The sequence below is a fragment of the Blennius ocellaris genome (genome assembly GCF_963422515.1).
Source record: "Blennius ocellaris genome assembly, chromosome: 23".
Lineage (NCBI taxonomy): Eukaryota > Metazoa > Chordata > Actinopteri > Blenniiformes > Blenniidae > Blennius > Blennius ocellaris.
Genome location: NC_137672.1, coordinates 14,047,815 through 14,074,744, shown reverse-complemented (window position 1 = coordinate 14,074,744; position 26,930 = coordinate 14,047,815). Strand labels below are relative to the sequence as shown.

The window sequence follows — 26,930 nt, the reverse complement described above, 5'->3', positions numbered from 1 at the left end:
GAGCTCTGTGGAAAGAAAAACAAGTCAAGCGCCCGCAGTTTAAAAAAAAAAGAAAAAGAAATCAATAAGCTGAAGTGGATTCAGACTCTTATAATTAAATAATCCTCGGCTCGAAACAAATCAAAAACCCGCTCAGCATATACATTTGGCAATAATGTGGAATTTCCTGTTGCGTCGGGAAATCGAGAGCGTGAGCACAATCTGCAGCGTTCTGTTTACGGAGGAGTGCAGGGAAGCCCGGCGATGACCGGCGCGATAACAGATGGTGGGCATCTGCAACCCCCCCCCCCCCCCCCCCCCCCCCATCCATCCCCTCCACCCCCCCACTCCCTCACAGTGCTCGCGTCACCCGCTGATATTTATTCCAGTGGCGGGGCCAGGAGCCCGTCATGCCCCTCCATGACGACCCTGCAGGAAGAAACTGCGTAAAAAAAGAAAAAAAAGAAAACGAAAACAGAGGCGATCCCGTCCAGTTTGACCTGGGGGTGAACCGCAGCCACGTCCTTTTCCCTTTCGCTCCACAGCCACATATTTTTGTCTTTTCATGAAATCTGCCGGGAGTTTCCACTCCATCGGTTTGTCCCCGTTCTTCGCCGCCTCACACCAAACAGCGCCGCATGAAAGAAATGCAAGCGTTAATCTGGTTATGTAAGATTTAAACGCCGCGAGACGGATCAAATGAGGCAATTCTTTGCTTTCTTGGAGGCAAAGGAGGGGATTTGCGTCAACGTCGCCGGCAAGACCGCCGTCGCTTTAGATTTTATTTCAGCCCGACAACAAAACCATTAAGGATTCAGCTGCGCGCTTTCTGGGTCCAGTCAATAATGATGCAGCAGAAAACATTCCATTAATACAAAACCGCAAGCAATCTCCAAAGTGTACAACTGCAAACTGCACCCCTCCTCCTCCTCCTCCTCCTCCTCCTCCTCCTCCTCCGTCCTCCTCCATCTCTCCCGCTCCGCTGCAGTCACTTCAGGACTCAAACCGTGAAGGATCAAACAGTGAAAACTGCTAAATCACTGCTGCTGCGCTTTCATTTACCACAGCCTCCTTTGCAGCGCACAAGTGCCCGCATTCCTCTGCTTTTATTGCACTGGAGGGGGTTTAGAGGTCAGAGGCATGACGGACGGCTGGTCAAAGCCAGACACTTCTGCAAAACCAACAGTTTGACTGCACGGGGGGGAAAAAATAAAAAATAAAAAATGGGTAGATGAGCGTAAGGAATCACATCCTCAGCAACATGTTGATTATTCTAACTCAGGCTGATGCTCCTCAGTGTGTTCCGAGTGGAGGTGCATTTGTTGTTGCCCCCCACCCACCCCACCCCACCCCAACTCCCAGCGCAGGACTGATGGGAAATGCTGACGCCCCCCCATCCACTTTAAGATTTATGTGCCCCCTCGATTGGCCATCAATCACATGGGCGCTGCTCTGTGGGCCCACGAAGCTGCGCGCGGGGCAATTCATTACCCAGGCTTCAGTTGCCCCCCCACCAATGAACCCCACCCACATGACTGATCAGAGGTGCATCAACACGACTGATAGGACTATATTGGCAAGCTGTGTCTGCTCTGTTGGATTGTGTAATGTGTGTGTGTGGGGGGGGGGGTTAGGGGGGTAACATACATCAAACAGAGTCAAGTAAATGTTGAAATTGAATACGGAACTTGGTCATTTGCTGGAGTTTTAAGAGGTCTGAACATATTATCTCACTTTCAGCTTGAATGACGCAACGTAGAGTGAAGCAGCAGCACCGGAGAGACTCTGACTCTTCCATATCGAGCTCAAGAAGGTGCAAGGGATTTTCCAAGCGACCGGTTGCCAAAACTAAAAACAACGCGCGCCCGACTTCACTTTGTTTTGTTTGTTGGTATCGCGTTTGGGTTGACTGTGAGCCATAGGAAGATTAGTTGGCATGGAACAAATAGGTTCCTAATAATAAACGACGACCCAGACAGGAGCGCTGCCTCGCTCTTCTCTCCACTGTCTATGTCGTGCACGTAAGAAGGCGTGGAGGCGGCTCGGAGGAGGGGGGGGAGTAAATAAATATGAACTAATCTCAGATCAAAAGAAACCACACCTGCCTTGCTTCCCGAGCGTAATGCAGCCTAATGGCGTTCCATCGCAAGGGGTGCTGACTCACACCATATAGGCAGGCTGTGTCGCAGCATAGGGCGTCACCGGGGGGGGGCAAGTGACAAGGCACTGGGTCACCTCACCTCCGTCAAGACTCCTGACAACCTGGCCTCATATTTTATGATCTTTCACCCCCTTTGGAACCAAAACATGACATTAACTCCAGTCTAATACAGCATGCTCTGTGAAAACACATGTGGTAGAACCTCCTGTATTATTCATGTGGCCTCTGAGCCGAATTAATCATCCCAAAAAAAAAGAAGAAAAAAAGACAGAGGCGAAAGTTGCCTCGGGCCCCAATAGAGATATAAACAGTACGTTCTGAATGAAACCAAAGATTTGATAAAGACTACTGCTACGACGGCGTCACGGTAAACGACTCCTGCTTGCATGCACACAAGACAAATAAAGCCATTCATGATAGTACTGATTCCATCCGTGTATTTTTTTCCTGCACCGGCATGAAAATGGAATTAGTTTTTTTTCTTGGGGTGGAAGGGGGGTGGGGGGGGTGTTTCCCCAATGCTGTCATTAAAATCTGCAACAATGCGAGACCAGCAGCCGTCCTCAGCCTGGAACCACCTGCCGGCGAACGCCGTGTCGCAGACAGGTGCCTCGGAGGTATCCGTGCTACGAGGCACGGCGGACTGATAACGCGACGCTCCGTCCCCCCCTTACCTTTGTTGTTGTAGACGTCTAGATAGTTGGGTGCGGAGAAGATGGTGATAAGGGACGGGAAGCCCGTAGTCTGGCTCTTTCTGTACATGCGATATCTGGTGGGAAAACGTGCAAAGGAGAAGCGTCCGTTAATATCACGTTAGATAAAATGTCCTTTATTGGTTCCTGCCAGAAGGAAACGAGCAGCGTTACAGCAAGTGAAGTGGACGGCAAAGGGGGAGATCGGGTGGAGTTAGAGGGGGGGGGAGTGGCGCAGTGGCGAGTTCAAATCCAGTGGGGAGCATTTCTATGCAGAGTTTGCATGTTCTTATTACTGTAGTTACCGCTAGGTTGTGAATATATATAGGGGGGAAAAATGGATTTGCTGCCAACATACTGAATGAAATGAATATTGTGCTACGTGGTTTAAATGACCCGGTGACCCGTCCGGGACGTAACCCCGCCTTCACTCTTGGATCTCCTACTGACCCTGACTGATGGACAAGACAAGTGGAAAGTCAACATGGTGGAATACTTGAAATATTCCGTTTGATTGCGCAGACTGATGGATCTGCGATTGCGTTCCTTTCACACACTTTTAGGGTGAAGCAGTCTGTCGGTCCACGGGAGCTCTTCAGGCCTGCAGGAGGGTGAGAGTATAGAAGATAGCCCCGGCCTTCATCCTCCTCTTTCCCTGCGGTTCCTCATCTGTTTGTTGCTCCCCCCCCCCCCCCACCTCTCTGCCACTGAAAGCACTATCCCAGCACACCACGTGAAATACCTCCGTCTTGCAGACCGAGTGCAGCCGGCATGGTCTCTCTTGCGGTTGTGTAGTGAGTGCAGTCCCCCAGGTGGACACATAATAGAAGAATAACCTTTCGGGATTGGCGTTGCAGCAAGCGGTTTTTAAGTGCCTCTTGTTTTCACTGCGACTTGTGTGTTTGTCTCAAGGTGGAACCCGACTGTGAGGGGACACTTGAGCATCAGGAGAGTTAATCCCTATGTTACAGGTGAGACACACACAATTCGATGTCAACACAATGAGCCGACTGGGAGAGGTCTCTGTTATGTGTGGCTCCATGTAAATAAAGCCTCGCAGTAGGATTATTTGTCTCCTGGCTGCATGCGACGGTAATTTTGTTTGGTTTGCTCAAGGCACCCCTTCTGGGGTCGGAAGTGTACCTGAGGTAAACTCACCTCTTCTGTAGGTTAGTACTAAAACTACAGACAGTTTTTCAATTTACCGTTTGGTTTCGTTGTATTTTTAATTAACAGCAGCAAAAAAAATCAGTTTATGTGGTTTACTTATGTTGAAACCTGCATGAGGATCCAAAGCATCAATAGAGCACGGACTTCAAAAACTCAATAGTCCAAACATTCCATAATTTAGATTATAACACTTCAAGTAGATGCTGCACATAAATAATGCATAGTTTTAATTATAGTACTGGGGAAAACGTAAAGGTTGTGATGTACTTACTACTATCTGTTTAAAACTGCTTGAGGGTACTCGATTAAAAATCTATGATCAAATGTCGAATGTGTAAATGAATAAAATGACTGAATGAGGTGAAGGGTCAGGTAACCCTAACCCTTCTCGTCCTAGCTGCTATCGGTCTAGAATGCTAAGAAGGAAATTCTCTCCTTTTCTCATTCATATGAAACCATGAGATAAATATCATACGTCTCTCTACGTCTCTCGTCTCTGTTCCTTCCTGCAGGATCTCTGACAGTCGACTCTGAAGTTCTGGATTCGCCTGCCGTCAATTATCTACATGTTGGTTTGTTCCTTGGTGTTTTCTTCCCCCCGCAAGTTGTTGCCCGAGCTTGCTCATGTGTGATGAGACTGCTATGATGCAACATGGGGGGGGCGATAAAAATAAAAACTAAATTGAAATGAGTAAAGAAACAAAGTCTCGCATAAATATTTAAATATCGTGTGGCTCCCTCTCTTCCAGTTCCTGTCTGCCTGGATCCATCTTTTGAGTGATCTAACCAACGAGCTTTGGCTCATGACGGGGCACTTTGCTTATCAAAAGACGACTGAACAACAGCTGTTGCCGAGCAACCACACATGTCGCACGGGAGGGAGGGGGGGAAATAAATTATACTTCTACGGTTTTGGGTAGAAATTCTCCCGTTCGGTTCTCTTATCTCTAACCGACGAGTCACGAGACGATTATGCAACTCATTTTGGGGAATGTGAAATTCACATCAAACTCTGCTTTTCTAAAGCCGACGAGCAGATCTGCATGACTCAAACTTGTCACATCTGGCCGAGTCAATCCCCCACACGGGATTCATTTTCATTTCTTGGATTAACAGGATGCCTCTGAAAGTTCAGGCCGAGCCGGACCCGCTCTCCAGACGGGCGGCAGACACCAGGAAGGCTTGTCATTTAATACCCGGGTCTGAGTCACTCCGCTGTGCGACGGCGCGATGGGGGGAAAAGACAGAATGCCACAACACTCACCCAGCATCCTGCGCTTCATGGGCCCGGATGATAGATAATAAGTTATTGTGTTGTAGAAAGTCACAGACTGCAGGGTAGCTGTTGAACAAAGAGACATTTTGGGTTACTCATACATCAAGGAAAAAAAAAAATCCCCGTAAGACCAAGGAGGACAATCAATACAAATAACTAAATAAGTCATGGGTCTTATTGATCGTGCTCAGAGAAGCGGTGGATAAACACCACGGAGTTCAGGCTAAATTTGTTCTAAAACCGACAGATGTGCTTCGGTGAAAGATCGCCTGTGAAGACGGGGGATTTCAACGCGAGAATCAAAGCAGGTTCTGTAAACTCCCGAAAGTAACGCGGAACGATTGATCAAGAGTTAAAATTCTAAGCCCTAATATGTTGCACTTTTAAATGAGCTTTCAAGCTGGAAAATGAGTGGGCGTGACCGTGCTGAAGTGTGGGCCTTTATTTCAGAATGAGACTTGAGAAATGTCGAGTGCGACACGATTCAGAGCAAATGGCTTTTGTTTTTTCTTTTAAAAAAAACAACAACACAGAAATAGGGGAAGAAGAAAGGGAAAAAGAAGCTATCAATAGGAAGTGCTCGTGTGCACTTTCTGCTCATGCTGATCTATTCAGGCTGTGAGCGTTGAGACCTCACTGCCAACAATCAGGCTTTCCGTCAGAGTTTTCCGTTCTAAGCAGCTTCCAATGGAAATTTCCTTTACTCGCGATGAGAAATGGCACCGGCAAGTCGTTGGCAAACAGGATTTCTTCAGAGAAAAAGAAAAAAAAAAAACTTGATTTTTGACGTATTCCGCCATTAAAACGCCATTAACGTCACACGTTTTGAGAGGCGCGTCAACCAAAGATGATTAAAACCCCGGTGGACGTCGGGAGCTGTGAATTGTGGGATGCTTTGTAATGAGCAAAGTGACTGACGGTTCACAAAGAGTGGCACTGTTCCCTCACAGCTGAGAGACTTGACTGTGGGAGGACTCTCTTTCAGTAATAACAGGGGCTAAATTAAATTTTGTATTTTTTTTTTTTTTTCCTTGCCGTTTCATTTCTAGAATTTGGGGATTATTAAGGCAGCAGCTTCTGCGGCAATGCAAATGAAAATTTAGAGCACTTCAAAGGGCGTCGAGAGGCGGACGAGGGGATAAATCAATGAGGGCAACTCCATTATCGTGTGTAATATCTAACTTGTGTCGCTTCAATCGCTAGTAAATATCTGTCGCTGTCAGTCTGATAGGGATCCCGGTTCCCTCTGAGCCGGTCCCACTCACTCACAATGCGTTTTTTGTTCTGTTGTCATTCATCGCCGGCGAGTTTAAAAATAAGGAGTACAATTAGAATTCATGAACACCGTCCCCCACACAACAACAGTCAAAACCCTGGGGTGTGCTGAAGCTCTTCAGCCGGTTCTACTATTAAACATAGTTTAGTTCTTCTCCGAGGCCAGATCGTGTGATACAGCACTCCACCACTAGTTGGGGCTACAGGACAGTCCGATCAGATGTCAATAATCTTTTAGATTAACGACTTTAGAAAGTTAAAAGGATTTAGCGAGCCTGGATACGTGGTGCTAAATTTGAACCGTTTTCTGTGACTTTGTCTTTTGCAGAATTGGTCCGAGTTTGAATTTTAGTTTACTCGCTCGAGATTTTTTTTTTTTCGTAATTTCATTTCATACTGAGAGCTCTGTAATCTCAGCTTCACGCCTCTGCAGAATCGGGGCGCAGCAATGAACTCCACCCACGCGCTGCAATAAAAAAAAACTGAAGTTTGCATCATCTTTGGTAACGCAACCTGCTCATTTAAAAAAAACAACTCATTTTTCCCCATATATACAATAATAAGCCACTGATTGATTGAATAATTAAAGTGTCAACCTATTGAGGAACTTTCTCATCGAGTGTTATTGCATATCTTGATGCATAGTTCTTTTCAGATCCGCGCGAGCAAACTAACTTCAAATTAATGGACCGTATCTGTACACATGCTTATCGCATGCCACGCTTAGCGCAGAGGTGAATCCTCAACCCTGGAGGTTTTTTTTTTAGAAAAAGTTGCTGAACCGTCTCGGAAAGAAGAAACCAGACGCTCAAGCCGACTCAAAAAAAGGCAATTTAGTTTGTTTTTCTATATCAGAGGCAAGAAATTAGAAGTAAATGTTTTCTTTCTCACTTGATTTCCTGCAGCAGATGCGGAAACGAGCCATATGGCCGTGCTCAGTAGACAAGATACATTTTTGGCCTAGTTTGGAGGATTTTTTTTTGGGGGGGGGTTTGGAGTTCAGATCATCTCCCATCTGTCCAACAACAGGACACAGATGTTAATGAGCTCCTTGGACACCGCGGAGAGTTCCGTGAGAAACGCGTGTGTCACGCGGCGCCTCAGAAAAAAAAAACGACGCTTCGAAGGTGCTTCATTGTGAGAGGAGCGACTGACGACGAGAGGCACGGGAGAAATCACTGCGGGCCGACCCCTTCCACGCCGCTGAATGGAGGCAGTAATAAAAGCCAGCGTATTCGAAACATGTGCAATTTCATGCCTGAATTACGTTTGTAAAAGTGTTACGAGCGCGCCTGCGGCTCGGGGGGAAATATTGGTTTGCTGCGAGACAGAAGCAACAAAGAAGCTGATGGTTTTTGGGGTTTTTTGTGGGGTTTTTTCTTCTTTTTTAGGGGAGGGACATCCATAAATGGCTCTCTCTCTCTCTCTCTCTCTCTCTCTCTCTCTTGGTCTGGCTTAAACTCTCTCATAAATCCTGAGAGCCAGTGTGATGCCAATTAGCAGCCGTCCCCCGGGCGGATGAAGCGGAGGGACACTGATGAAAACAAGACTCCAGAGGAATTTTGACCAGGAGGCGGGAGGGTTAAATGGGACGCTGGCACAACACAAACATGTGACAATCAAATCAGCCGTCTGGGTCGAGAAAGGTTACATACCTAACGTTTGGCTACGTAACAATAGTGGACATGTAACATTGAGGCGCTTGTTTATTTTTCATTGTATAGCAGGGAAACCAGTATTAGTAAAAACGTGCCGTCACAAAAAAACAATGGAGGCACTGGGAGTTAATTTCTAAGCGCCGACATCAAAATACTATTAAGCCCTATAGTTGTAAAGCACCTGCTATTAGGACAAAAATAAGAGAAAAAAGCATATCAGGAGCCGCAGGACGTTCTGTCTATTTTGGCCGGCTTGCTTGCAGGCAGGCTCGGGCCAAGTAAGCATCGCTCAGGCCGTAATGAGCGGAGGGAGCGCTGAACACATTTAGAGACAGGACTGTGCCTTGTGGTAATGTGCCAGTTCATTACATTTTGTGACAGTGCAAGCTGCTTGCTCCGAGCATTTCCTCCGTTTGTTCAGTTACTCAGCTCAATTGAAGGTAATGTGGGTTACATAAATACTGGCGACGGTCTGAGGAGGAGCCTTTGGAGACGCCATGTTTGGCGCTCGCCTCCTCGCAGTGGAGACGTAGCAGGAATAAAAGGAAAGGGGGAAACATGTGTTGTTGTTTTTTTTTGTTATCTTTTTTTCCCATCGCTGATCAGAGTTCATACAGAAAGATATTGCATTCATCTCTTTGTAAAATAATTTTTCAGTTCAAAATTGGTGGAAGGTTGTGACCAGGTAAAGCTCTTAGAATACAGGTCGAATACACTGGTTTACTGTTTTATCACAATAATTCAGAAAACTTGAGCTTAAAACGACATTTTCTTTTGCCGATTTATAATATCTACTTATTAATCCAAAAGGTGGTACCTATTTTTCCATTAAAAACAACATTATTCTTGATATACGATGATTTTTTGGGGGGTTTTTTGTTGTTGAAACCTGTATCCTTCTTTCATGACATTCACATTATCCGCGGGCCCCCTGACTGAGCCGGGTGCCGAGGTGCGCTCAGCGAACGGTGACTTGGTGATTATCGGAGCGGAAGAGAAGCAGCTACAGGTGCAGGAGGTTGTTAACAAGACAATCAAAGGTTGTCGAACGCTGCATCTCAATTGCTTTAGATGGGAGCCAGGATGACGCACTTTGGGAGGAGCAGGCGAGCGATGAAGGAGCTCTGTGCGACGGGTCGGCTGAAGATGTTAAGACGCTGTATATAAATGTAAATAAGTATAAGAAACGCCGGAGAAGTTTGGTGAAGACGCCCAGGTAAACAAGTGTGTGTCATTATCTTTGACCGCTGTTTAATTCCATGTGGTTACGTACAAGTTAAACCAAAAACATAAAATTTAATCAGACGTATCAGTGTCGGTGGTGAAAACGCTCACCTGTAGAAGTAGGAACAGCCTCGCACTGTGTTGTGTGTGAAGTGCTCCTGGCTCTTCTCATTCCCGAAGTCCTCCAGAGGGTCGGACCACAGCAGATCACACATTGGCCCATAAGCCGGGGGCTCCTTGAATCTGTCTAGCTGTGGAGGGGGGGGGGGGGGGGGGGGGAGAAGCGAGATCTCACAGCCGGGCGAGTTTTGAGCGGAAAAATGACGCATTCAACCCACAGCTGCAGAGAAAAAAAAAAACGTTCCGCTTCTCCTCCTTCGCCATGCCAACCGCCGCAGCAATGATCGTAATTAAATCGAGGCTACGGCTAACAGGCCTGCTGAAAGGATTTTAAATCTTATTTAAAGTCATGCATAATAGATGGCGTGCTGGAACCAGCGCCCATCTTTCACTACCTTCAAGTATTTTTTTCTTTTTTTAAATTGGAAAGCCATGGGAGAAATAATAAATAAAATATTTTCAAGCAATGTGGAGGATCGTTCTTTCTCGAACGAAAGCTCGGGGATTACTGGATGGGTAGCGTGATGGACACTTCAATGGAGTAAATTCTATTATGCGTGCCCTCTGATTGCAGCCACAAAATCCATTTGGAATCATTGAATTAGTTTGAAAGCAGGATCCGACTCTTCAACGTCGTCGTAATCAGGGGGGGGAGGACGAGAGCGCCCCCCCCCCCACCCCCCCACCCCACACATACACACGTCCAAGCCCCGGGCAGAATCTGACAGAGATCTGGGAAGAAGCTCTCCATGCATTGCGAGCGAGGCTATTTTCACAGCGCATCATGCTAAGATTACACCGCTCCATTTGCATGCGGAACATACTTGGAAGTAAACGGGGACGCGACAATTTTCACGAGAGTATCGGCCGATCGAATGACACCCCCCGCCCCACCCGCACAAGCAAGTTTTATGAAATGACGTCAAATGAGACACATACTTTCCTGATGTCGTCCAGATTCGTGATTTCTGGAGATAGTCCGCCATGTACACACAGGAACTGCTGGTTCATAAGGGCAGCCAGGGGAAGGCAGTCGAAGGCGTCCATACATGCGTCATACACCCGCTCTGAATACTTAATTCTACCTGTCATGTGGGGGGGGGGGAGGAAACAGGGCCAAGTCAAAACAACGGCGCTCTCATACATTGGGCCAGTGTGCGAGTCTGGGACAGAAAAGCCTCTTAACGCTTATGTTAAGGTTTTTTTTTCGTCTTTTTTTCCCCCACTTTTCTGTCTGAATCCAATAGAAAGACTTCTGACATGTGTAAATATCAAGTCGGGCAATAATCGGGACGGAATCCTACAGCGGACCAGAGGGGACTTTTAAGTGAGCGTTTGAGGTCAGCGGCTCAACTGAGAACATAATAAACAGCTTTTAGACGGGAATAACTCAATTCTCCACCCGCTCTGTGCTTAAGTTTAGATCAAAGGTAAAGTAGGAGAGAGAAAGAAAGAAAGAAAGAAAGAAAAAAAAAAAAAAGCACTACTTACATTCCTGCTTAAATGTGAAATACTCTGTTAAATGTCGACATTCGTGATTCCCACGCAGCAAAAACAGTGTTTTGGGGTAAAGGATCTTTAAGGCCCACAAGTACAGCACACACTGAGACAAAGGAGAAGAGAAGAAGAAATGGTTAAGAGTGTCGTGTGGAAGCAGGAGACATGGTGTCAGATTTTTTGTTTTTTTTTGCCAGTTTCATAGAGTGGCATAATACAAGGCGCTCCACTTATAATGAAACATTCATGTGGTACATTTTCACGTTTTTCAAGTCTGCTCGAGAGAGGCGGAGATGACAAACCTTCAAAGGAGCTATCAGAGGACGGGCTGCGGCACGCTCCATTAAAATATTTTATTAATAAAAGCATGTTTCAGGCGATAAGATGGAAATATATATATTTTAGTAAATTCCAACCTGCCATTCCAGATCAAATACACGTATTATACTTCATATTAAAAGCCTCTCTCTACATAAACCCTAAGCAACGCTGTGACATTTGCCATCCCGGCTGCATTTTGAAGTTATTACAAAAGCCTATTACCACGCCAATATCTGTAGCCTGATTTGATCTCCGCTCAGAGAAAGTTATTAATAAACACGGCACATGGTGTGTGTCACATTTGATTAAGTCCCCAAGAGGGGAGGGAACAACAACAAATATACACTCACTTCAATACTGAAATACCCTCTGTCGACGTAGTCCCCCAGGAAAAGGTAGCGCGTGGATGCTGGTGAGCCTCCTACTTCAAACAGCTTCATCAGGTCAAAGAACTGGCCGTGGATGTCGCCACAAACTGGGGGGGGGGGGGGGGGGAGAAGAGCAAAACTTTTGTCAGGGTGATTGTGGCCTGACAGCTGAGAAACAGCTGAGAAAGTGACAAGGAAAGAGGAAGAGAAGCTGTTGGCTGGACTCCTTAATGCAAATATCTGACGTTCGCAGTTCACGTCAACATCGTCGCTCTCACACATTCACACAGACAAGTTGGAGTCAATTAAAAATACTTTGGGGATTTAAGATGCAGCTCGACGGCGAGCATGTTATCATCAAAGTGTATTGATACAGCAATTAAAACGTATATAGAAATGTCATATGATGCCTACTCAATAGTGATTAATGTGAAAACCCCACAGAAGGAGCCCAGTATGTAGATACGACCAAGTACTATTATATTAGCCGTTTGTCATCAGTCATAATTCGCTTTAAGGCAAGCATGCAAACCAATCCTGAGTGCAGACATGTTTTTTTTTATTTCCTCCCAGGGAACCAAAGAAGAAGTGTGAACTCTGCTTTGAAAAGCCAACTTATGTTTAGCTCCAGTCTGAGGCTTAGATTTCAGCCGCGCCATTGTTGACTTCCATCGAACTAAATGGGAAGGTTCGCCGAGCCTGAACTCGCCCACAATAAAATTCGATTCGGTCGTATTTACTCCACCACGTATCGTTGAAACCAATGAAACCACTGAACACTTGGTGTGTTGAAGCACGCAAACAAGATTCTTTCAAGGCTAAAGTGCATATCTCCACTGAACACTTGGTGTGTTGAAGCACGCAAACAAGATTCTTTCAAGGCTAAAGTGCATATCTCTGGCAGTAGCCATCGTGCAGTAATAACTTCAGTTTCTTATCCAAACCTTCTGGTGGGGTTTACATGTTTTCCCTATGAGTGTATGGGTTTTTTTTTCCAAAGAAAACCGGTTCCCTCAGTCTGAAAACCTTTGAATCTAAGCAGTCACTCCGACGTGCCTGTAGATGATGTGTGATTTACCGCCAAGCCGTCAGACTAAAGAGGTATAGAAGGTGTACGGCTGAACGGGCGACTGTTTATTCAAAGCATTGATCCGATATGGAGTGAAATCCCCAGGTGGCGTTCCCTCTTCGATATCCTATTTCAATAACGTTTCGACTGAGTCAACAGAATCTGAAGCGCAGAATCTCGCAGGATAGACGACGACTCCGCCAGCTGAAAATTAAACGCTTTCGCTTGGATCCATTTTCAGAACCCGTCACGTCGGCGGTGATTAACAATCTGACATGCTGTAGCAATTACTCGCATCTAATTACGATGAACATTGCGCGCCTCGCGTTAATAGCACAAACAACCCGTCGCCGCGCTTCCCAATTCCCAGGAATATACGGCCGCGTGCGGTTGGGTTACATCGACTGCGCCGCTTTAATCCGCCGCCGTATCGCTTCCCCCAGAGTCACTAACGGCGCGGCCGTAAACGCCATCGGGAGACGAACGCGTCTGTGTCAGAAAACCAGCCACTGTGGATGATCCAACCGGTGTGATCCCGTGCCGCGTTCGTCCCGGGGGGGGGGGATTTGCGGCGTTCGCCATCGTTGACAGATGGGATGCACGCGACGGTCTTGACGCTTTAAAAGCCACGACTTCCAATTTAGCGGGAATCGTAAAAGGTCCGCCCGGTGGTCATTTCCACACCGAGCGGCTTCCGTCACTGATGAATGTCTTCATCGTGCGACTGCAGCTGGGGGACTCGATTCCCGAGATCATTTGTCCCCGATAAACAAATGTGAGGCAATTACCGCCGGCATGTATACAGTGTAGAAATGCAGATGTTTATTTAAAAAGGAGAGCTTCATATTCATTAGCCCGTGTGGGAGGACTGCGGCTCCTGCTGAACGTGGAGTATTACTGAGGTGAGAGAGAAAACAGAAGACACACTGATTGTTCAATAATAAAAAAAATTTTTAAAGTACTGTAAGCTGAGGCAAACTGAGGACAGACACTCCGCATGTAACACCATATCGGTCCGCTGTTTAGAAAAACAGCCAACATTAACTAGACAACTTGTCCTGACAGTGTGATGAAGGCATTTGAATAATTAATGCGAGCCGCCACGACTGTGTCGCGTGTTCAGCACATCTCTGAATTTAGAGATTTGGTTTGCCGTCGCCGTGCGGCGGCGGCGGCGGCAGCGGCGGAAACAAGCGAGCACTTTGATGCTATTTTTCTTTTAGAAATGCGTGTAGCATGCAAAGAGTCACGAACCACGTCGGTACGACATGTGATCGGTCCCTCTGCATCATGACAACGACCCCGCCCCCCACCACCACACACACACACACACACACACACACACACACACACACACACACACACACACACACACACACACACACACACACACACACACCTACACATTCCAAAAGACATGTGTCTGGGTAACAACTTGCACAATTGTCAAAGACAGATTGGAGACCCCCCCGCCGAGCACTGAGCTCACCGCGGCGCAGTGTCAGTTTAGGATTACATGAAGAGACGCATTAGTTATCCTCCCCGCTGAACAGCCCACCTGTCAGGTACCTAAGCAGCTTTAAAAGGAGACTACTTGAAATGGGCTTGATTAATGGAATTAATCAGACGATTGCAATGTTCCAGTCGCCTTAAATCAAGTTACATTCGTGTTGGCGAAGCCCAAAGTCACTTGCTTATCCGCCGGTTTATTTTTAGCCCCGAATTAGCTTTTGGCAGTTCATATTGATTTTTTTATGAAAATGTTCAGCAAAATTTTCCCATCAATAACAGACTGTAAACTTCAGTTTATACACTTTATTTGTCGATAGGGAAGGTGACAATAACATTCTATAATGCAGTGGGGTTTTTTTTTTTTGGGGGGGGGTTCTGCATGCGGCAACAGTATGTTGTGACTTTTGTTGATGATTTTTGGCAAAAAGCACACAAATGTTGGACAAATTGGCCAGTTGAAGCCACTAGGACTTCTGGTGAAAAACCTAAAACGGAGGGGAAGCAGCACGCAATATATAATGTGAGATTTTTGTAGTTCCATATTCAATTTACGGGTTTCGATGAGTCTTGCCATCAATCTGTTTTGGTCCATCCTTCACGCTCGCGTACATTTTTATCCAGGTAAGTATATAAGTGAGGGCAGATGACGACCAGGACATGTCACCCGTCCCTCGCAGGACAAACTGAGAGACAGATTGAGGAGAAGAGTTGCCAACTACAGCTTTGGTCCCGAAAACCTGTGAACATCTGCCAGAAACCGTGCCAGTCTTTTTTAACAGAAACCTTTAAATCTTTTTTACAAACAGTTTTACCGTGAAGTCTGGTAGATTTCAGGATACTAACTGAGAATTTAACTCATTTTTAACATTAATATTTATATACATATAATATAATAATATATACATTAATAGCGCTGATCCCACTTTTATGTACCTTGTTCATTCCAAGTTTACAACAGTAAAGGAAATCCCGGGTTTGTTGGGTTGAGAAGGACGTAATGGGCGAACCGTTACCTGATGGAAACTTCTGATTCTGACAATATAATGGAAGGAACCCATTAGCGGGAGAAAAAGAAATGTTCAAAGGAATCCGAGCGTACTCTTTAAGGCTGTCAAACGGTATCGAACAATGATAGTGATAAGCATTGGCAGGCATGTCGTTGAGGATGAGATAAAAAAAAAAAAGAAAGAAGCAATTTTAACAGATTGAAGCTAACCTGTGGCGCAAGTCTGATCAAAACAGTGGTTACTATAGACAGACAGCTTTTCTTTCCTCTAATATGAAGCCTCTCCAGGTCAGTGAACACTTGAGAAAAGTCGTCCCTCGCGCAATAAACACACAAAGATAACAACAAGCAGGATCCACCGATAAGCCTGGCATCCATGTCTGATGTCAACGCGCTTCAATTCATCTATTCTTCAAGTAATGGGGATAATTAAGTAATTACCACCAGGGTGAACAGATTTAAATCGAATTTGAAAAGGACACACACTTTCTTTTCGGGAGGCCGTTGCTTCATGAACTGTATCTAGGAGCAAGAAATACAATAAGAGCCCATGAAGAAGAAAAAAAGAAAAAAAAAAAAGGGGTCTTTCACAGAGATACCCAATTAGTGGGAGCTGGAGGACAGTGTTGGAGAGCAATTATCTAAAGTTACGAGCCTCGTGAGACAGCTCTGAGAACCGGCTCTCCTCGCCTGCATCGTAACCTCCGCTTTAGCATTTGTCTTCTATTAAACCCACACTGTGTAACTGTTTAAATCCACAGCGGGGACGGACTTCAAAAAGATGCTCTGCTGGCCGTGTCCGGTTTCTAAAGATGTCCTCAGTCCCCTCTCGTCATCGACTACAAATGTGCCGCTGGTTTCATCGAGATCGCAAACACAGATACCGAGTAATTCATAAATAAAGATTAAAGCAAAAGTTCTTTTTGGGTTGTTTTTTTTTTTTTAAACTGGCACTCTTTGCTTCATGATTTAAGAGATGCACAAAACAGTTTTTGGAAACGTAACCTCCTCAGTTCCTAATTTCACCATTTACTCTGATACTGTAATTAATTGGTTCAGAGCTGGCAGAACGATGTAATCAGTTTATTACTGTTAAGTAAAAGTTGAAATAATCTCTTGTGCCAGCTAAAAATCGAAATGGTTAAAAGAAGACGCAGCAGCAGCAGAAGAAGAAGAAGAAAAAGTTGCAGTGATGGAAAAAGCAGCAGAAGATGTTTTAAATAAACTGTTTGCAGTAGCATTCAGAAACTAATATGAATAGTTGAGCTTAAGTGTTTTCACATGTCTGGCCAGAAGAGAAAGACAGTTTGTTTATTTCATTGGAAAGCCTCAATGAAGAAAGGATTGGGCAAAAAAAAAAAAAAAAAAAAATCCACTCTTACTGATTTGTATAACTTAAATTAAAGGAACCAACTTTGACAAATAAATAGGCATTTTATTGAATTTTTTTCCACCTGAACATTGAACTGGTCTTCCAATGAGACCATTCGCTTCAAGTTGATTTGTGTGCACATATTTTAAAAGAACAAGACGTGTGATGTTGAGGCTGCTCATTGCTATGGAAACATCTTAACGGCTCAAACCATTTAAACAATAGCAGCTTGTATCACTGAGGAGGGACACACACACACACACACACACACACACACACACACACACACACACAAAACAATCAAAGCTGCAAATGACCTGATAAAGGTCCTCTCTGAGCATCACCAGTGGCAACAGTGTAATACAACTATTGTGTACAAACACAGGGGGTGGATGGAGTGGGTAGCCATCTTCTCGGCGAGTAGCCGGCGCAGAGAGATCCACACCAACTGTGAATTCCCCCGAATTGTAGGCGTGACATTAAAACTGCTAATACGTTAAGAAGAGAAGTGTTAAAAGGAGTATCGATGATATTTTCATCTTCTTTAGAAGTCCGGCGAGGGGAGCGCGAGCCTGGGCTGCGGTCTCTCCTGAAGCGCACATCAAACACGCCGCGTGTGGGAGGACTGCGCCTCCAGCCGACCTTTTGGAAAGCCGTCCGCTTGGTGGCGAAGGAAGTCGGCGGGGGGGGGGGGGGGGGGGGGGGGGGGGGGGTGACACGGCGACGGCGAGAGTTCAATCGCTGGCTGGGAAAGGGCCCGGTCACCGGGAACGGCCTCGTCTGGGCGAGCGTGGACGAGGCTGATCGATTCAGATCAGCTTAAAAACGAAAAAAACAAACAAAAAAAACAAAAAAAAACAACACAGCGACAGCTCTCTCTGCTTTATCACAGCAAAAAAACAAAAACACAATCCTCCCCATCACTCTGTTCCAGTACACCTACAGACGTGCTTTGCCTCCCTCCCTCTTGTCACACACAGAAACGAGGTGAGAACCGAAGCCCACATAAGAAGAGCAGGTGGGAGTACATTATCTGGAGTGAGAAACAATTCGTTCTGGCCATCTCCTGCCTGTGCGCTAAAGTGATCTCCCTGAGTAGCAGCATATCAGCGGGCAGCAGCTACCGAGTGGGCGGTGGGCATTACACAACCTGGCTTCAGAACCTACACAGGCCACTCCAAAGGCCGGGCTCATTGAGCAGAGGAGAGAGAGATGGAGCCCGCTGCCCGATGGTGTTTTGATTGAGATAAGAATTACCACCCCCCCCCCCCCCCCACTATAACCCCCGGTTTAACGATAGAGTCTGCGAGAGCGTGCACCCTGCAGAGCGAGTGTTCTGCAAAGGTGGAGGTGGTGCTCGAAATGCCTTCTAAACATCAATCTATATGCAATTTTTCAAACGCTGCTCACGGTACAGCTGCGCCAATAAATATTCAAGATGTCTTGATTTACTGTTGGACGTCTGAGTCGCGGATGTAAATCAACGTTTCCCAACCAGTTTACTAAATTGCAATGCTTTAAAGATGTTTTTTTTCTTTTTATACACCTACCCAGGCTGAATACACAATGTATGTATTCATAGAGTCTTCATTAAAACCTTTTTTTTTTTTTTTTAAGTCACCGTTGAAAAGATGATAAAACAACTGCTGTATGCATATAAGACAACCTCATATACGATTGCAACAAATGACTAAACTAGAATTTATTTACTGGTCATTGCTAACAGTGTTCAACTGATTGTATTACAAGATACAGATTATATACAGATCTAATATTCTCAATCCAGCTTTTTTTCTAATTACAATTCCTAATGCAGGTAGCACTCAGCTGGGGTTTGTATCGTCTACATGATTAAAAAAAACAAACATTGCGACTGGAGCTACGGCTCGACAGATTAATCCATTAGCCATCAGAGATTAATCGGTAATTAGCCAAAGGTTGGCCTTATGCAAAACTTTAATTTCAGATGAGACACTCCAACTCAGCTAGTGAATTTATAGATGATTTCATCGAAGAAGAAGTAGTAGTAGCTATATATACTGTACATCTGTGTATTGCATTCTGATGTTCAACACATTTTCTGAAAGCTTTGATTTCAAACATAATTTCTCACAACATATAGAGGTTACTGCATACACAGACCCGGTTCTATTTACGATAACCGAGACTAATTGACCCACGCTGCGTCCATATAAGTGTAATTCTCATATGCGAGAAGGTCGCATAAGAACCCATTGGAAAGCTTGTGCAGCCTTGCAGAGCAAACACACTTCGCATTAAGCTCTTTAAATTCTCAACAGGGTTGAGTGAGATCATTTAAAGGTGTACGCAGGAAACCGAGGTCTTACAATGCGTCGCGTTTTCAGAAAGAAAGCGCATACCTGAGGAAATATGTACACAGCCCAGGTTGTCACACGCGTGACGTCTCAGTTCAGTACATCAAAACGGAAAAAAAACAACAACACTTCCTACCCAGATTGAGGGAAAACGTGTTCGACCGTGCTTCAATAAAAGAGATATTTGATTCAAAGCGTGGCTCAGGCGCTGCAAACATGTGTATTAAGAGTGTAAAAACCTTGCTGTTGCCTGGTGATGTGGCTGTAAGCGCTCTATTGATGGGTGGCTTGTGTGAAGGCCATGAGAGCAGCTTGTACTCAGCGGCCTAAGCCAGCTCCACTCGCCACACGACACACACACACACACACACACACACACACCACAGACACACACTCACACACACCTCCCTCCATGAAAACCCCACCTGCCATCTGGCCCAACAAGGAAGTGACTGTGCAAGTGGTGAGGAGCTGGGAGGGAGAGGGAGAGAGAGCTGACATGTCATGGTGCTTTGCGTCGACGATAAATATTTACATACTAATTTTCTGACCGTGTGTCGTGTTTGAATTGGACGTGTGCTGCTGGCGGAAGGAGGGAGAGAGTGACGGAGAGGGAGAGAGAGAGCTACTGACCATGACACACACAAGAAAGTTAAAACATGGCAGACAGAAGGAAAATGACCGAGCGAAACAAAGGGATGTTTACACGGAGAGCGTTTGGGAGCGCGCACGAGAGGGAACCACAGCAGGAGGAACGAGCACGCGCCGCAGAGAAATCCTTGTTGCAGAAGCCTACCGAGTGGGAGAGGGGTTGAGACAGGGGTGTTGAGTGGGAGGGAAAGAAGTGCTTCATTTGCTGCGCTCCTGTACACAAGTGCATGAACACACACACACGCACACGCACACACACACACACACACACACACACACAGCCCCTCAGGATCCAATGCCTGCTCACAGAGCTGAAGCCGTCCACTGTTTTCATGTGGCACAACAAAGGGAGGAGATTTACCGGCTGATCCATCATTTTCCGCCGCTTCAAAATGTGAAATCAGGACAGTGTGGCCGATAACCGAGCGCCTTTAAAAGGCAGCCATTATTCCGAATGTACAGGTCTTTGTCGGGCTGTAGAAATGCACAAGAATAGCTATTCAGGACTTATAGTTTAGCGGCCGATCCATTCACGCTCTTTAAAAACCCCTTCTGAAGGTGCAATATGTAACATTTTTAAATGTACAACCTCAACGAACTCCGCACTGAAGCTCGTTAACAAATTTATACAGTTTAAAAACTGGAAGACAAAGTGGCCTCACTACTGCCGCTTAATGGACAGAAGCGTCATCACCTCAACTGTACATTTGGTACCTTTAATCATCTTTTACTTAAAAAAAAACAAAACAAACGTTGAGCCCGGTAAAAAGAGCATTCAATGTTTGTAATTTGACACCAGCCTCAGTCTTTGAGACTAAAGTAAACACAACACGAGCAGTACCGTTACGAGCCAGCGCTGCGATATTTTTGGCGCATTGAAATTAATATTTCACAAATTAAACCCCCCCCCTTTTTTTTAAAGATAATTCTTTTTCAACTCCAGCACAAATAGAGAGATAGGCCTGAGAGAGTAGCTTACTTTCATTTTTTCACAAATAGCTTTCTGTCTGACTTTAAAGTGTGTTTATATGGAAAGATCAATACAATTTGCTTCGCTTTGATTCGGATGCAATAATTCACTGCAACAAATACACGTTTTTACTCTTCTGCGGCGCCACACAGCCATTTGTCACGGTGCACCGCTACATAATATTGGAGGGAGCCAGTGGCGCTGCTAAATAATCAGTAATTTAGACGTATTCAATAGTATTTCCTGTGTGCCGAGAAAGGGGCTCGTGATTATGCAACTTGTTTGCATGTTTCTGTAAAGCTTCAGTCTCTCAAAACAGCCAGACAAGATATCCTCTTATCATAATGGCCCCAATGACCGGCGGAGGCCCACACTGCTTAACAAGGGCCACACGTTCAATGAATTGAAGCGAAGCGTGACGCCTGCCAAATAAAGACGCGGGTCTCTGCGGACTTTATTGTGGGCAGGATCTCGTAATTTTCGAAAGTGAGGGGGGTTGCCATAGACCTCGAGGAGGCCTCTGCCTCTGATTACAGCGACATCAAAGGGGACTCATCAGAAAGTCTAATGTGAGGAACAGGACACTTGACCAAAAAAAAAAAGAATAGAGTTGTGCATATGCATCAGTGGCCACCCCTCGACAATGTGCTCCTTCACAGACGCGGGCATAAATAAGCTGAACCGAGGCCCCGCATGAGGCCCCCGAGGCGCAGTGACTCAGTTAATTAGGAAAATTAAGTTTGGGCACAGCTGTAAACAGTCGGCCTCCTTTCCCAATGTGTTTTCATTCTGAAAACAAGTGCAAGTTGTTTGAACCTCCTAGAGCATAAAAGCGAGCTACTAGTTTTTTTTTGTGGGCCGCGACAGAGAAATTTGGAAAAACACATAGTAATAAAAAAAAAAAAAGGCTGCGGAATTTCTATGCAGTTCACTTCAATTGAGTGAGCGTGACAGTCACAACTGTGGAAAGTGGGTTGACAAAAGAAAATTGATATATCGTTATTCATTTGCTTCATGTTCAGAAGAAGTAAAAGTGACTTTCACATTCTTGAAACTGTTTTAATTGGATTGTCACTTGAGTCAAGGAGGGAACTTCACTTAAAAAAAAAGGGGTACTTGAGGTCATAAGAAATCTGATTAAATTGCACCTATCTAATTGATATTCATATCCGACCAGAGTTCAATAAATAGCACATTCGGTTGTTTCTCATTAAAGATTGCGATAGTAACTTCCATGTAGGTCCATGAGAAGCTCACGATGGATCACATGCACTTCTTCTCACAATTGGCCAACCCCACAGTGGATTGAGGAAATGATGAAGGTAACTTGAGACATTTTCAAGCATCATGTCGTTGAACAGAAAGAAAAACTAACTCCGGAGACATTTTGATGACATCAACACTACTCAAATGATTTAAAAATATATATATATTATATATATTCAATCATGGACAGAGTCACGTCAAACAGATCTCATACATTGTGAAATAGATTTGAAACTAGTGACTAGCTGTCACATGACAGCTTCTGCACAATTAAATGCAAACCAGGTTTTTTTCCCAAACCGTGCAACATGGAAAATTCTTCTTTTTTTGTCTTCACGGTTTTGAAGATCATGGTTCCATGACTGTTCCGGGGCGAGGATGAATACATCCATTTGTCATTTCTGTGTTGGGTTTACGTCGTCTCCCAAAGCACAAGTGGTTTGAGGAAACCAGTTCCTCCGCGATGGGACAAGACGGAATGAACAGATGCTAAATATCAGCCAATAATTTGGATTTTGGTCTAATTTTTCTTTTTTTGTTGTTGTTAATGGCTTGTGAGGGAACAATAAGAGCAGACAGCATTAGGCAGAGCACACACACACACACACACACACACAAAAACAACTTTGAAATGCAGAAATGTCTTTGGCGCCACACATCTGAGTGTCCCCTTGTGGAAACACATTAGTTCTTCGGCGGCGGCATCCAGACATGTGACCTCAAGCAGACAGACGGAACCACTAATTATGTTGTTAGCAATCATCTAATAATTCTCAATTAGGTCGGATCTCAGACGAGACTTTCGCAAGCACTGAAAAAAAAAAAAAAAAACGACTCTAAATCAAAGTTTCACTTCCTGACCTGTCACCGGGGCCTCGATGTCCAGCAGGTTCTTCTCCGCGCGCAGGATGGCGGCGCCCTCGCCGATGAGCCGCAGAGCCACGGCCTCCTCCACACGGCCCTCCTTGGTTAGGTGGGCTTTCAGCACGTCCACTTTGGGCTTCCCATCGCTGTCAAACACCTCTTTAGCTGTCAGCCGGTGGCTGGGGGGGAAGGGGACAGCTGCAGGGGGACAGGGACAAGAAACGAAGCACGGTCATTAAAAGACGTACACTTTCCACGACGTACCTGCGGTTCTTTGACGCGGCTTTCATTGACGAATGACTTCTGAGGATACGCCGCCAATCGCGCACGACTGAGCAGGCAACATTTGAGCCGTTTGATTAGCAGGTGTCTTTGTACCTTCCAGGGGATCGAGCCCCCTCCCCCCCCCCCCCCTACTGGGAAGGGAGCGAGTGTTCACTCCTCCGGCCCACCCTCTGAGACGATTTACCAGATTGCTGCTGTGATCCGTGAGTCATTCAATTTGCAATATTTATAACAGACCCACACAATTTTCGAGTTTGCCTGGCAAAAGATGTTACACTTTTTTGATGAAGAAAACCGAGACATCTGTTGTTTTATTGACGTTGAAGAGCCTTTCATTATGAGGACCGGGTCTAAATCTAATAGCACTATATTTGAGGTTAAACGTGCAAACTCAACGGTATTTAAACGTGTCCTGTCGTGTTTACATGTCCGTCAGCGACTGCCGACAGGGAAAAATATGCTTAAAATTAGGCTCACCAAATCCAAAACAAAACTCTCCCGGCTGGCAATTTCCATAATTAGCAGCTTAAAAAAAAAAGTTTGTATTTTTCATCTTAACCAAAAGGCCTGCATGTGTACAGTTTCTTTACATCCTGTATTGGGAGGCGCGCTCTTAATTCACGTCTCCTTGCAAGTAATAAATACTGTTGAGTTGTTGGCTTTTGTCTGTGTGTGTGTGTGTCTGTGTGTGTGTGTGTGTACGGCAACATCCACCCTTCCGCAAGGTGACGTCAGAGGTAATCAGAGCAGCACTATATCTGTGCCGCGGTGCGCTCGGCGAAAGGCGATATGCGAGATCTCAGCTGCGGTGGTTAAAAGCTTTCTAACGGGTGGATGTGGAAAGCTCAAACTTTTTACTGGACGCGCACAGCTTTCGCCACCACACAATGTCTGTAACCAGTCCCAGTCCCCAAGGAGCGAGAGAGGGGACACTATCAGACTGACGACAGCCGACATGTCCCTCCAAAGCTCGAGCCGAACTCACGACTTTAATGTAAAAATCACAAACTGAACAGAAATTCCAATGTGCTCCCAAATGGATTGGATTGGATTTTCCTATATATTCCGTCTCAGCGGCTGGAGGAGACCAAACCAAAGCGCTCCATCTATATCTACTCCTCTTCTAATAAACCAAGGAAATCTCGAGATTATAATTCTTTTTTTTTTTTTTTGCTTAAGCTGTAGAGACAGGCTGAACAGCTGCCCCACACTCTGAAAAAAAAAAAAAAAAAAAAATAGTCCAATGCCGTCAGATGAAGGACGCCTCCGCTTGCAGTGTCCAACTGCACAAACAGGTGGAGAAAACATGATGTGCAGAATGCAGCACCACACTTGCGTGTTCAATTTTTGTGCCCACATGTTGTGAGTTTCGCTTTGCGCCGAGCTGTCCGTCGAATCCAAGTGGCAGAGCGTTGCCCTTCAAGCACCGGAGGCTCATTCTGAACGTCTCCCACTTAAGTGTGGGCCTGTGTTTGGAAATTTGGACACGCGATAATGGCAAGATCGACAAAGTTGTATATAGCTTTTGAGAATCGTGATATTTTGGGATTTTTTTCTCCCCCTATTCATAAAAAGGTCAATTTGCTATTTAAAATGGCATTATTTGGACAAATAGATGCATACAAAGCCCAACCAGTGATGGATATAGGGAACCACCGGTCGGCTGTTAGCTCTTCTTTAATTGCTACTGTAAAAGATCCTATGTTGATGAATAACGCCAACAGTTTGGAACATTTATAAAGTGTTTGGGTTGGGGTTAGCCCCCTGTAACAAAAAAATAAATTGAATAAATCGGATTACTTCTAGGATTGGGTCAGGACACTGTCCAAAACATTCCAGTGAAGCCATACAGTAGAAGACACTGGGAACTTTCAAAAGATCAGCTGACAGTTGTTGCCACTCTGGAGCAGTGGGTCAACAGTCTGCAGCACTTCGCTTAATGGCTTTTGAACCTGGAACTATTTCGAAACGCGCGTGCCTTCCACCGAAATACTTCAAACGGATTGTCAACGCAAACTTCGTTAGAGAACTTCTAAATCTTCTGCAACGTTATAAGACTAATAGCTCCACATTTAGGTATCTGGGGCATTCGGAGATCCCCGTCGGAGATAGAATTACCCCCCCAGGCCCCGGGCTGGCCTCCCCTTGAGCACCTGCTGCGCAACACTAGCCTGAGGCCAGGGCCTTGGGGGCTTTAGACTCCGCGACGGCAAACAACCGCACTTCTGAGAGATGTCGAACACGTAGTGTACAAACTATTTTTAACACGTTTGAGGGCCGATCCTGAAAGGCAAGGCCGACGGTTTCATGTTTTAATGTTGCATATATACCAGAAATTAATTATTAGGAGCATGTCTACGAGTGCAGGGTGACTAAAGAAAAAAAACAAAACACTTTTGGTTTATACACATTTTTATTGAATATATCTGCTAAAATACGCACAGTTTCACCATGAACTCTTTCAAAAAGTATCAAAATCCAATATTCTTTATACGACGGCTCAATCCCGGTGAAGCTTGATGCAAAGATTTGAATGTTGGAGGGGGACTTTTAGGAGCACTATTGTGAATCACTGAGTATTCGGTGTATTGATTTCCGTAGGCAGGCCGAACAAAGACTTAGCAACTGTAAGCAACAGTCAGACAGGAGTGGAGGTTAAAGTCTTGACGGGATTTCTCTCAGTCTGCTTTATTAGCCAAAAAATGTTTAAGTGCGATGGTCGGCAAACACTCCAGATCTGCAACCAGAGCTAAAAGCCTGGTTATGGAAAAATCAAGCAATTTTCATAATTTTTTTTTTGGGTCAATCTACTGTATAGATGCATGTACTTTATGTTCACGACTTGAGGTTGTGGTGCTCATGCACCGCGTTTTCAAAACTTGCCCATTCAGTGGCTCCGAGCGCCACTGTCGTGCAAACGGACGCGCGAAACATAAGGAAAGGTTTCCGTTTCCACTTGAAAAGGTTAAAATAGAACTTCAGGCAGGACATAAGCAAAAGTTTTAATTCAATGACTTTTGATGTCTTTTAAAAAAACGAATTATAATAGGTTACACTAATATTTTGAAAATACTTCACATTGAATATGTCAGAATTTGTCAATATTCACTCGAGAATATAACCAATCTAACAATGTACAAATACAAAGCTGCTATTAATTGCTGTAAAATATTGGCAAAACCAAATCATTCGCTCGTCCCTGCATGCAGTTCTAAGCCCCCCCCCCCCCCCGACAATTCAAGACACTTGCTCAGCCTTTGAATATAAAATGCTAAATTTAGGAGGCTTTGAGGATCTGAGCAGACTGATGGATGACAATGACAACCAGTGAGAAGTATTCACAGCCATTCTGGAGAAGACGGGTGTTCCCACAAATGGCGTAACAGTTGGTAGTATTCAAGCGACCGTGGCCGCTTTACATGAGCCACGTCTGCTCCCACCGAAGCAAGCAAAACATGACAAGTCTAAAAAAAAAAAAAAAGAGAGAGAATAACATTATTCTTTAATAGAAAGTAGTGGTGAGAAAGCTGTGGTTGTTGGCATGCTTGGCGGCCTCTCAACACATCACCCCTCCATTTCCTATAGTCGTGACAATGGAAACACTGTGAACTTTCCCCCTTGTGGAATTTCTAACAGCCCCCCTTATTAACAAGAGTAACACCCAACTCTGCCAAAACATTACACGGTCACATTGTAATGGTAGGATCTACACTCAAAAGAAAGAGGCGTTGCTCCCAGGGGGGTGGGGAAGAAAATAAATAAATAAATGAAAAGGCTCGTGGCCGAGGAAAAAGATCACCGCGGATTAAAGACTCCTTCAAGGAAACTATATCAAAGAGGCACTTAGAAGTTAGTTGT

General features: G+C 45.1%; 1 protein-coding gene across 4 annotated transcripts in view; it reads right to left on the bottom strand.

The window, feature by feature from the left end:
• LOC308147037 (protein phosphatase 3 catalytic subunit alpha) overlaps positions 1-26,930 on the bottom strand; it is a 69,054-nt gene that overhangs the window by 17,491 nt on the left and 24,633 nt on the right. For all 4 annotated transcript variants that reach the window (XM_080519085.1, XM_080519087.1, XM_080519086.1 and 1 more), the window contains exons 2-8: positions 22,785-22,985; positions 11,724-11,848; positions 11,047-11,158; positions 10,495-10,640; positions 9,547-9,686; positions 5,267-5,344; positions 2,815-2,909 (exon numbers count right to left, since the gene is read on the bottom strand). In XM_080519085.1, coding sequence (XP_080375211.1) covers positions 2,815-2,909; positions 5,267-5,344; positions 9,547-9,686; positions 10,495-10,640; positions 11,047-11,158; positions 11,724-11,848; positions 22,785-22,985 — 897 coding nt within the window. The remainder of the gene's footprint in view (positions 1-2,814; positions 2,910-5,266; positions 5,345-9,546; positions 9,687-10,494; positions 10,641-11,046; positions 11,159-11,723; positions 11,849-22,784; positions 22,986-26,930) is intronic.